The 11,369-nt window shown below is 45.4% G+C and overlaps 1 protein-coding gene across 4 annotated transcripts in view; it reads left to right on the top strand.

Annotated features, from left to right (window-relative positions):
* ERICH1 (glutamate rich 1) overlaps positions 1 to 10,974 on the top strand; it is a 54,638-nt gene extending 43,664 nt beyond the window's left edge. For 3 of the 4 annotated variants that reach the window (XM_057697714.1, XM_057697716.1, XM_057697712.1), the window contains 2 exons: positions 2,259 to 2,453; positions 5,981 to 6,401. In XM_057697714.1, coding sequence (XP_057553697.1) covers positions 2,259 to 2,453; positions 5,981 to 6,054 — 269 coding nt within the window. In that variant the 3' untranslated portion in view covers positions 6,055 to 6,401. Of the gene's footprint in view, positions 1 to 2,258; positions 2,454 to 5,980; positions 6,402 to 9,712 lie in introns of those variants that run through there. The other variant, XM_057697713.1, reaches the window with a different exon arrangement.
* Positions 10,975 to 11,369: the final 395 nt, after the last annotated feature.

The following is an 11,369-nucleotide window of genomic DNA, read 5'->3' as shown; positions in this document are numbered from 1 at the left end:
TGAGATGACTGCCCGCGTCCTGACCCGTCCCTGGTAGATTCGGGAGATGTGGTGGGCTTAGTGCACCCAGACTCCAGCACAAACAGGATGGAGAAATACTGGTTATATAGTAACTTGAGGGGTGAGGACTGGACTTAAACAGTGATGCAAAAATGCCATGATTAATGGATCCATTTTAACCGAGAAGATTAACCCTTTTCCTCTTTCGCTTATTTATGCACACTTTGGATTAAGTTGAAAACATCCTTAACAAATATGCACGTGACAGCAATTGGAGGGTGTGGTGGGTGCACCACAGAGCAGAGGTGGGTTCAGGGAGATTTCAGTGGATTTTCTGTCCTCCGCATGAGAAACCCCTCCTGCCAAGGAGGACTGAAGCTTCAGCTGTACTTGGAGTCTGAAGAGCTGCTGAGGAAAAGCGCTGTGACACATCCTAGAGGAGGTGAACCACAGGCCGGGAGCCCGATCCCGCTGCCCTCCTTCCCTCACGGTGTTTGCCAGGTTGGACGGGGCTTGGGTGAAGCCCAAGGGGAAAGGGTATTGCAGCCCTGGGGGACAGGCACACCAGCAGAGCCCTGGTGGTCTCATGGGCGTGGGGAGGAACGTGGAGGGCCCGGGGTTGGCCGGCTCTGTGAGAAAGCAGGGTCAGGGACCAGAGGCGACACTCTGCTGGTCCCCCCTCAAAACCCTGGCCAAGCCCTGAGCTGTGGGATGCGAGGAGGGAAACCGGGCAGAGGTCTTCCCCATGGCAGGGCGGCCTTTGTGGTGTCTCGAGGGGCCGAGCGGGCAGGGCTGACCCGACCGCGTGCTCGGGTGCAGGGGGACAGCCGCGGGCCAGACGTGCAGCCACCCTGCGGTCAACTCAGTCGACTGCCCTTTCTCTGTCCCCTGAGCAGGGGCAAGGGGGCGCCCTCTCTGGAGGAAGATCGTTAGCCAAGACCCTGTGATTTTCACGTTCATTTGGCGGAGTGTGTCAGGCACAGCAAGAGATAGGACTGTGCAGCCGAAACCATGAGGAAAAGAACAGTAGAAAGAGGCCACGGGGTGGAGACACTGGTGTTACCAGACAAGGGATTGAAAATGGCTGTGACTGAGGGGTCCAAAAAGTAGGGAGAAGATGGAGAATACAGGTGAAAATCGGAGACTCTCACCAGATAATTTGAACCTATTAGGATAGTCAAACAAATTCTAGACCTGAGAAATATAATAACTGAAATTAAGAACTCAAAGGTAGGGGCTTCCTGGTGGTGCAGTGGTTCGTAATCCGCCTGCCAATGCAAGGGACACGTGTTCAAGCCCTGGGCCGGGAAGATTCCACATGCCATGGAGTAGCTGAGCCCATACGCCACAACTACTGAGCCTGCGCTCTAGAGCCTGAGAGTCACAGCTACTGAGCCCATGTGCTGCAACTACTGAAGCCCGTGCCCCTAGAGCCTGTGCCCCACAACAAGAGAAGCCACCACAGTGAGAAGCCCACACACCTCAACAAAGAGTAGTCCCGCTCTCCATAACTAGGGAAAGCCCGTGCGCAGCCACGAAGACCCAACACAGCCAATAAATAAATAAATTTATTTATTTTAAAAATAAAAAGATCTCAAAGGTAAGTTCAAACAGGAGATTAGATTCAGCATAAGCGAGAATTAGTAACTGCAAGACAGGCCAAAGGAAGAATCCAGAGTGAAGGAGGGCGAGGAAAGGATGGAGAACACGGAAGGAGCATGACAGCCACTTGGGTCAGAAGGAGGCTCACCTGTGGGACTGGGACAGGAGGGATGTTTAAGAGGTGGCAGCTGGCAAAGGCCACGAAGTCACGGATTCTAGACGTTCTGTGAGCACCAGCCAGGACTCATGCAGAAACGGCCTCAGAGCAACACAGTGGGCCTGCAGCCAGCCAGCAGCGGGGAAGGCACTGTGCTCGCTTCCCTGAAGCATCCCAGATGCCCATCTCTGCAGATGCCTGACACCGTCAGAGGGCTTGGTTTCCTGTCTGTTTACCCTGCTCCGTGTGTGAATTCCAGTACAGAGAACACACGAGATCGGTGCCCATGACAGGCACCACATATCCACTGTGGTTCAACAGTTGTATTTTGTTTGCTTTTCAAAGGTCTGCCCTGATTGTCTCTCGTGGTGGCTTTTTATGTCCCAAACACATCATTCTAAGTAGAAATATACGTTTGAGGCTTTCTTTAAGAGGTGAAACCTCATCTTCAGTTTACAAGAGTAAAAATGCATTTCTGAGTGACCCTGTCTTTGTTTAGGTGTCTCCAAGGATTCAGATTCAGCTGTCTTTATGGAAACCACTGAAGAGCTATTTAAACATCTTGAAACTCACAGCATGTCCTCCTCGGATGTGTTCATTCTGGATCACATGAAAACGCTGTTACTTTTGCAAGACACTGAAAGACTGAAGAGTGCCCTGGAAGTGTTCCCAGAACATTGCAGGATGCCACCCGGTATGTACTGTGCACTTTATTCATTGTGCTGCTTTAGACACTTGTCTGGGTTTTGCCTCTGAAGAACTTACTCTCCACCAAACAGTCCTGAATCAGAAAATATAAGGATGTACATATGGCTTGAGGAATAGATTCCCACAGAGGAATATGCTTCTTGCATCTCTCTTGCTATAAAAATATCTCACATAATATATGCAGACATGCATGCGCAATCTAATTTTCCAGACTTGTGAACTCCACTCTTAGGACCAAAATTTTATTAGTTTAAATGGGAGTGAAAGAGTTCTTTCCTTTCTTTTTCTTTTTCCCTTTTCATTTCTTTTTCCCTTTTCCTTTTCCTCTGCTAGATTTGGAGAAGGTACATTTTTTTCTGTCCTCCAAATATCTTGGTCTGCCTTCCTGAACCCCTACAGTTAAAAAGCGAGTTGAACTGTAAGATGATTTCTCTTTTGTTTACTTCCTCAACCTTTGTTGGGTACCCATTCCGTGCAGACTATAGAGTGCCGGGGTGCTGGGGCTGGCTGTGCTCGGGTCTTCACAGCACCGTGGGTGGGGACTTCACATTGGCAGCTTGAAACGGTCCACAGTGGGAATACTCAGGCCGCAGAAATCTGCAGACCCTGAGTGTCGGAAGATCAGGACTTTTTGGAGAGCACTTTACCTGCACAGCACAGAGCAGAACTCCGTGCCTGACCCCAGACAGGCACTGGACCCACTTGCAGTTGAGTGAATGAAAGTGATTCTGCAGATTTCCTGGCACCATAATCTCAAAATGAGAACAGAGAGTGGTTTTTCTTCTTGGAAACCTCATAGTATAGCTGAAGAGTCAAGACTGACATATTTCACATATTGTCACGTGAAATAACAGTAAAGCCAACAGTGAAGCAGTGTGGCACCTGTATATGTGTAATTAGTAAGTGGATGGCGGAGGCTGACGAGGCCCCTGTCAGGTGGGGTCTCCAGGAGGACCTGCCTCCCGCGTACGTCCAGTAGCTGATCTGTGAGGGAGGCCATGTCTGCCCTGCTTGTGCGCCACTGGTCGCTCCGCGGGTCTTCAGTGCAGAGAGCAGAGGTGCAGCCTGCCCTTCGGGGCTTACCTTCTGGTGGGGACAGAGGACACCAACGCCGTGTGCTTCGTGCAGCTGAGCCCACAGCACAGACATGGGGCAAGGGGGGAGTGTTCCTGCATTAGAGGGCAAGGCGGAGAAGGGGGCAGGAGAGCAGCCAGGGACCTGGTCACGTTGGGCCCTGGAGGACATGCCGAATTTGTTGGCCTTTGTCCTGGGAGACGTGGGGGCTGCTAAAAGGCCTGTAGGGTCTGACTGCACTTAGCAAGATCTCTCTGGCCATCACATTCAGACTAGAGAAGGGATCAGGGGACAGTGGGGGCTTTGGTCCTACTCTCGGCGAGATGGCTGCCCCCAGGCATGGTCAGATTTGGGTCGGGTGTGAAGGTAGAATCACTAGGGTCTGCCAGTTGACCAGATGTGGACCTTCTGTAGCCTGAGCCCCTGGACGAAGCCTGCAGCCCATCATGAGTCAGGAAAGGCAGTCAGAGGAGCAGGTGAGGTGTTGACCAGGGCAGGTTGGAGGTGCCTGTTCGATGTCCAGGTGTGGGGACTCAGGCCTGGGAGGGCCACTGCCGGTCACCTTTACAGAGCAGTGTGGAGTCTGGGAGGACAGAGGCCTTGTCAGGGTGGGATCCAGAGAGTGGGGGAGGAGGAACCAGAGATGGAGTGAAGGCGCCTTTGGGGGTGTTTGCCGTGAGAAGTCGGACCAGCGGAGGCACGGGAGAAGGGAGAGCAGACTGCCCAAGGGACCGGCCCGGGAAGGGGACCCTGAGGCGTGGGAGTGGGCGCTGGTCCCCGGACACTTGGGACCGCAGCTCCATGCCAGCATTGGCACCTTCCTTACTGCTGGTTGTCGGGCCCACTCTAGTCTGTGTTTAAAAATTTCCGTTTCCGTAAGAAAGTTTTATCTCAGGTTGCAAAAAGCCAGTGTTATTAAGTTAAACTAACATGAAGTTTTTATGAGAGAAGAAGGTAAATCATTTAAAACTCAGTTGAGTTCCTCACGCTGAAGCCGTTCCTCACGCGTGGCTCCAGGTGCATCAGGAGCGTCTGGGGCAGCGACTGGGCATTTAGTTAAAATGCTTCTCTTTGCTTCTTACGGTGAAACCATTGGACAGGTTTTGCCTACAAGCACTTACTTTGAGCAATTGGTGGAACTAAAATTTATGTATGAAGCACTTTTCTGTGAAAATGGATTCCTTTTTAGCACGTGTAGGATGTGCAATCGAAGTTTTTCTATGTCTAGCTACTTTGTAAAATGAAATCTTACAAATGGTGAAGCTTTATTTTCAAATATTGGTTCTGTCTAATTCAGATTTAGCATTCTGAAATGGGTTTCTTTTTCATAAAAGTAGCTTATGAACTTTAATTAGTAGCTGTATCTCTCCTGTCAATAGGATAAGCCTGGAAATAATAGCATTTTAACAGCAGGCAGAGGGGGCTTTCTCTCTCTGCTGCCTCAACAATTATTTTTCCTAGTTTGTGGGTGTTTCATGACTGGGGTGTAGCAGCTGTGTCCCAAGGCCAGTGCACATGTTTCTACAGTTGGTCTCACATATTACGTTCCGTCCCCTGCGTGTACACACACATCACCATCTGTGGGATTTTTATTGTGCTCCAAGCACCTTGAAGGCACTGCAAGCATCCCTGCCCTGGACCCTCCTGAGTCCTCTGAGCACACATTGGGCACCGTCATCCCTGGGAGCCTGAGGCAGAGGCTGAGGCTGGGGGGCCGGGCAGCTGGCCCGGGGCAGGACGGGGGATGAGTTTGGAGGCACCTCAGCTGTGCTTCTGCATGGAGCGTGCGAGGACCCCTCCCCGCGGTCTCAGCCTCTGCTGGAAAGTGCATCTCGGGCCTCAGCAGCAGTCGGCCACCCTCAGGCACTGAGATCTGAGCAGATAGGGTGTGTGTGCTCTTGGGGTTGGAGCCTCCGGATCTGCGTGCCCCACGGTGAGTGTCTTTACGAGGAGTGAGGCCTGAAATGAGGGGCTGTGACCTCAGCTCAGGCCCTTTGCCGGGCTGTTCCTGGGACAGTTTCCTGAGTGCCGTCCATCACAGCTCATCTCACTTAGAATTCTGCTTCTAGCTTCCTGCTACTTTGTCCACCTTTGATGTAAACTTCTGTTTCTGTTTCATTTCAATTGTATGTGCTTTTCTTTGTGCTCAGATGTTAAGCATGTAATACTGTGTGTGATGTTATGAAGTTCAGGTCTAACAGAACTTTTGTATCCAAGTGAAATGCGAACATCCCAGACTCACCCCTACTTTCGTGGGATTCACGAGTGTGCTGACAATCAGTGTCGTTTCGACACCTGAGTTGTGTTTTATCAGATCATTCCAGGGTTTACTTTGGGCCTAAGGACTAATATCTACAAAATAATAATTTATGATTTTTCTTTTTGTTTGAATTTTTTGTTTTATTTTATTTTTTGTTCTGTTTTCTTTCTGCTTTCCAGACTATGTCCGCGTAATCTCAGCTTTCTTTAATTACTGGATCACACATATCCTTCCTGAGAAAAACAATGAATAAGATCAGTACATCTATTTAAGAAGAGCTAATATTTGACAAGAAAATAGGAAAAACAGATATGAAATGAGCTGAGACTTAATTCTTATACACAGAGAAGTTGAAATTCTCTGAGTTTTCTTTGTAACCCAAACCCTGGGAACTTTGAGGACATTTCTGCCATGTTATTTATTCATGTGTTTGTACATAATAGGTAGTTGTAATCTGAGCCTTTAAATGAGAAATTGGGATAAAATTGAAAATTTCTTTGAAATTGTGTATGTCTTAAATTTAAAAATGGACATTCTGTAAAATTCAATGAACTGTATAGTTTGAAGCTGTATGCATATTTTTATAAAGTTTTAAATCACCTTGTGTCTGAAAGTTTGTTTTAAGAATGTCATATGGATATTGAAATGTTCATGTTTAAGTAGTTTGATTCTAGTTGAATTTATTTATTGTTTTCTTCTTTTTTTTCCTTTTCTCTACTTTGAGAATAATGTCAAGAACGTGTTTTTCTGTTTGATCTTCTTTTTGTTATGGAAGCCATCACCAGTTTTCAGTGAGACCGAGTTTTAATAACACCAGTCAATCAATGCAGCGTTTTAGGATGGCATTGTCTCTATCCATGAAAATACACTTTCTTATTGTGGTAAAATACACATAATATAAAATATGCCATTTTAGCCGTTTTGAAGTGTACAATTGAGTGGCGTTAAGCACATTCACAGTGTTGTAAAGTCATCACCACTGTCCTTCCTTTTTTAGGCTGAACGATGTTCCCCTGTGTGTATACGCACGTTGTGTTTATTTGTCCATGGACACTGGGGTTGTTTACCCCGTTTCCTGTTATGAATAGTGCTGCTGTGAACATCATGTACAAGATTCTGCATGGACATTTGTTTTCATTTCTCCTGGGCGTGAATAGCTGGATCAGATGGTAACTCTGTGTTAACCTTTTGAGGAGCTTTGGACCAGGCTGTGGTCCAAAGTGGCTGCACCATCTTTATTCCCACCAGCCGAACATGAGTGCCAGGTTCTCCACGTCCTGACCGTCACGTGTTATTTTCCATTTTCCTCGTGACAGCCATCTTCATGGTTGTGCATAGGCACCATGTGGTGGTTTCCGTTTACATTCCGTGTGCTCATTGGCTGTTCTCCTTGGAGAAATGCCTGGGGAAGTTACTGCCCATTTGTGAATTAGATTATTAGCTTTTGGTCATTGAATTATGAGTTCTTTATACTGGGTATTAGTCCCTCATGAGATCTATGATTTGAAAATATTTTCTCCCATTCTGTAGCTTGTCTTTTCATTCTCTGAATAGTTTATATATATAATATATGTATATTCTTTTTCATATTCATTTTCATTATGGTTTATTACAGGGTATTGAATATAGTTCCCTGTGCTCTACAGTAGGACCTTGTTGTTTATCCATCCTATGTATAATAGTTTGCATCTGCTAATCCCAAACTCACAGTCCATTCTCCTCCCCCTTAGCAACCACAAGTCTGTTCTCTATGTCTGAGTCTGTTTCTGTTCGTAAATAAGTACATTTGTGTCATATTTTAGATTCCACATACATGATATCATACGGTATTTTGTCTTTCTCTTTTTGACTTACTTCAGTTAGTATGATAATCTCTAGGTCCATCCATGTTGCTGCAAATGGTATTATTTCATTCTTTTTTATGGATAAGTAGTGTTCCACTATATATAACTACAAAATCTTCTTTATCCATTCATTTGTCGATGGACATTTAGGTTGCTTCCATGTTTTGCTATTGTAAATAGTGCTGCTGTGAACATTAGAGTACACATATCTTTTTGAATGAGAGTTTTGTCTGGATATATGCCCAGGAGTCAGATTGCTGGGTCATATGGCAACTCTATTTTTAGTTTTTTGAGGAACCTCCATACTGTTCTGCATAGTGGCTGTATCAATTTACATTCCCACCAACAGTGCAAAAGGGTTCCCTTTTCTCCATACCCTCTCCAGCATTTACTGTTTGTAGATTTTTTTAATCAGGGCCATTCTGAGCAATGTAAGGTGGTACCTCATTGTAGTTTTGATTTGCATTGCTCTAATAATTAGCAATGTTGAGTATCTTTTCACGTGCCTGTAGGCCATTTGTATGTCTTTGGAGAAATGTCTATTTAGGTCTTCTGTCCATTTTTTGATTGGGTTGTTTGTTTTTTTGATATTGAGTTGTATGAGCTGTTTGTATATTTTGGAGATTAAGCCCTTGTGGGTCACATCATTTGCAAATGTCTTCTCCCAGTCCATAGGCTGTCTTTTCATTTTGTTGATGGTTTCCTTTGTAGTACAAAAGCTTATAAGTTTGATTAGGTCCCATTTGTTTATTTTTGCTTTTATTTCTATTGCCTTGGGAGACTGATTGGTACAATTCATGGCAGAGAATGTTTTGCCTATGGAGTTTTATGGTGTCACATCTTATATTTAGGTCTTAAAGCCATTTTTGGTTTATTTCTGTGTATGGTGTGAGGGTGTGTTCTGACTTCATTGATTCACATGAGGCTGTCCAGCTTTCCCAACACCACTTGCAGAAGAGATTGTCTTTTCTCCATTGTATATTCTTGCCTCCTTTGCTGAAGATTAATTGACTGCAGGTGTGTGGGTTTATTTCTGGGCTCTCTATTCTGTTCCATTGATCCATATATCTGTTTTTGTGCCAGTACCATGCTGTTTTGATTACTGTAGCTTTGTAGTATTGTCTGAAGTCTGGGAGCATTATGCCTCCTGCTTTGTTTTTTTCCCTCAGGATTGCTTTGGCAAATTTGGGTCTTTTATGGTTCCGTATAAATTTTAGGATTATTTGTTGTAGTTCTGTGAAAAATATCATGGGTAATTTGATAGGGATCGCATTAAATCTGTAGATTGCTTTGGCTAGTATGGCCATTTTAACAGTATTAATTCTTCCAGTCTAAGACCATGGGATATCTTTCCATTTCTTTGAATAGTCTTCAGTTTCCTTTATTAATGTGTTATAGTTCTCAGCATGTAAGTGTTTCACCTCCTTGGTCAGGTTTATTCCTAAGTTTGTTTGTTTCTTTGTTTGATGCTATTTTAAAAGGGACTGTTTTTTTACTTCCCCTTTCTGATATTTCATTTTTAGAATAAAGAAGTACAACCAATTTCTGCATGTTAATCTTGCATCCTGCTATTTTGCTGAATTCGTTTATCAGTTCTCGTAGTTTCTGTATGAAGTCTTCAGGGTTTTCTATATATAGTGTCATGTCCTCTGCATATAATGACAATTTTACTTCTTCCCTTCCAATTTGTATACCTTTTCTTTTTCTTGTCTGATTGCCGTGGTGAGGACTTCCAATACTGTGTTGAATAGAAGTGGTGAGAGAATCCTTGTCTTGTTTCAGATTTTAGTGGGAGGGCTTCCAGTTATGTTGGCTGTGGGTTTGTCATAAATAGCTTTTATTATATTGAGATATGTTCCCATAAATGAAATTGTTTTTATTTCCTTTTCAGATTGTTCACTGCTAGTGTATAGAAATGCAACTGATTTTTTATTTTGATTTTGTATCCTGCTAGTTTGTTGAATTCATATATTAGCTCTAACAATTGTGTATGTGTAATCTTTAGAGTTTTCTACATATAAGATCATATCACCTATGAAAGAGATCATTATATTTCTTTCCTTCCAGCATGGATGCCCCATTCTCCAGGGCTCTTCTTCCCCATCACCCCTCTGTGTCCTTAAGGGGTGTCTTTCCCACCAAGTAGAACCTTCTAGAGGCAGGTGAAACATCAAGGATGCCCTGCTGGCTCTGGAGCTCTGTCAGCCTGAGACTAGTTGCTGTGAAGCTCCTGAGCTTAATAAAGGTTGGCAAGTGGAGCCGCCAACCAGGCCTGGACACCAGGATGGGCCACCAACCAGGATGGCCCACCAACCAGAATGGCCCATGAAACTGATGGCCCACTAACCAGGATGCACCACCAACCAGGATGGGCCACCAACCGGGATGTCCCACCTACCAGGATGGATCCCAACCAGGATAGGCCACCAAGCAGGATGGCTCACAAACCACAATGGGCCACCAACCAGGATGTCCCACCAACCGGGATGTCCCACCTACCAGGATGTCCCACCTACCAGGATGGGCCACCAACCAGGATGGTACACCAACGGGGAGAGCCCACCAACTGGGACAGGCCCACCATCCCCCAAGGTCTGCATCCTTGAGAATAGACAATGGACCACTGTCTCCATGGAGCTGGAAACAGGACACAGCCACACCGGGAAGTGCGAGCTTTGGGCAGCGTCCTGTCCACACCCACGATGACCTTCATCTCATTTCCCCCTGGGCAGAGACATGATCTGCTGTCACCACTGCCTCTTCCTCCTCGCTGAGACATGACATCGGTGAGGTCAGAGGCCCAGGAATTGTGTCCCCTTCACCACAGGGCTGAGAGGTCACTGGCAGGCAGGTAAGGTCAGCCTACTGCTTCCTTTCCAGAACCTCCTACTGCCTCAGGTGGGACGCCTGGCTTTCTGATTCGCCAGATTGTAATCCTTCCATTAAGGTGCCTCTTAATTAATGACACATGTTTGCCAGTATGAAAATAAATTAAATATTGGCAGATTCATAATTTCCCATTAATTCTCAACATCCAATTTGTATCTTTTAGTTATGCACAATTTACATCTTTTCCATGCCCAGCAAGTGGATACACTATTGATGGATTCCAGGGAGAACGTCTAATTTGCAGACAGACTTGACCCTTTACTTGATTCTTTCTGGTCTCAGCACAGAATTCCTGTAAACTCTCCTCCTGACAGCTCATTGAGTTTTACTTTGTCCGTTTCTCTGAGCACACCCTGAAAATATAGAGGAACAGGTTGTACGTGAACAGGTGGATGACCAGGGGTAATCAGTTTTGTGTATCATTCTAATTTCAAAAAGAAAAATGCCTCTCCTAGAAGAAAAAACAAATAAATCTTGTCTCTGTGTCAGCATAGATACGATAATCTGTTTCTCCCAGCGTGATTGAGGTTGGATGATAATTAGATCAGCTTATCTTTTGCAATAGTGCAAAATATTCATTCAGTCCGTGTCACTTGTTTTCTGTAAACCATACCAATTAAGACAGACAAAGGAAGCTCTGGAGAGTGTGAGGAGTGCTCACTGGCTTGCTGACAGTGAGATGGTTGTGCCAGGGGAAAAGCCCAGCACTTTCCTGTGTTCTGAGATCTCAACAACTAGAAGAGGCGGCAGTGTCTCCCTACTGTTCCCCAGATCCTGATGCTCAGTGTTTTCATAAAAAACTGACCTGGGTTCACTCATACCCACTTGGCCAGCT

This window comes from Hippopotamus amphibius, chromosome 10, assembly GCF_030028045.1.
Source record: "Hippopotamus amphibius kiboko isolate mHipAmp2 chromosome 10, mHipAmp2.hap2, whole genome shotgun sequence".
NCBI classification, from domain to species: domain Eukaryota; kingdom Metazoa; phylum Chordata; class Mammalia; order Artiodactyla; family Hippopotamidae; genus Hippopotamus; species Hippopotamus amphibius.
The sequence above is the reverse complement of the archived record's forward strand: the minus strand, read 5'-3'. Positions and strand labels throughout refer to the sequence as shown.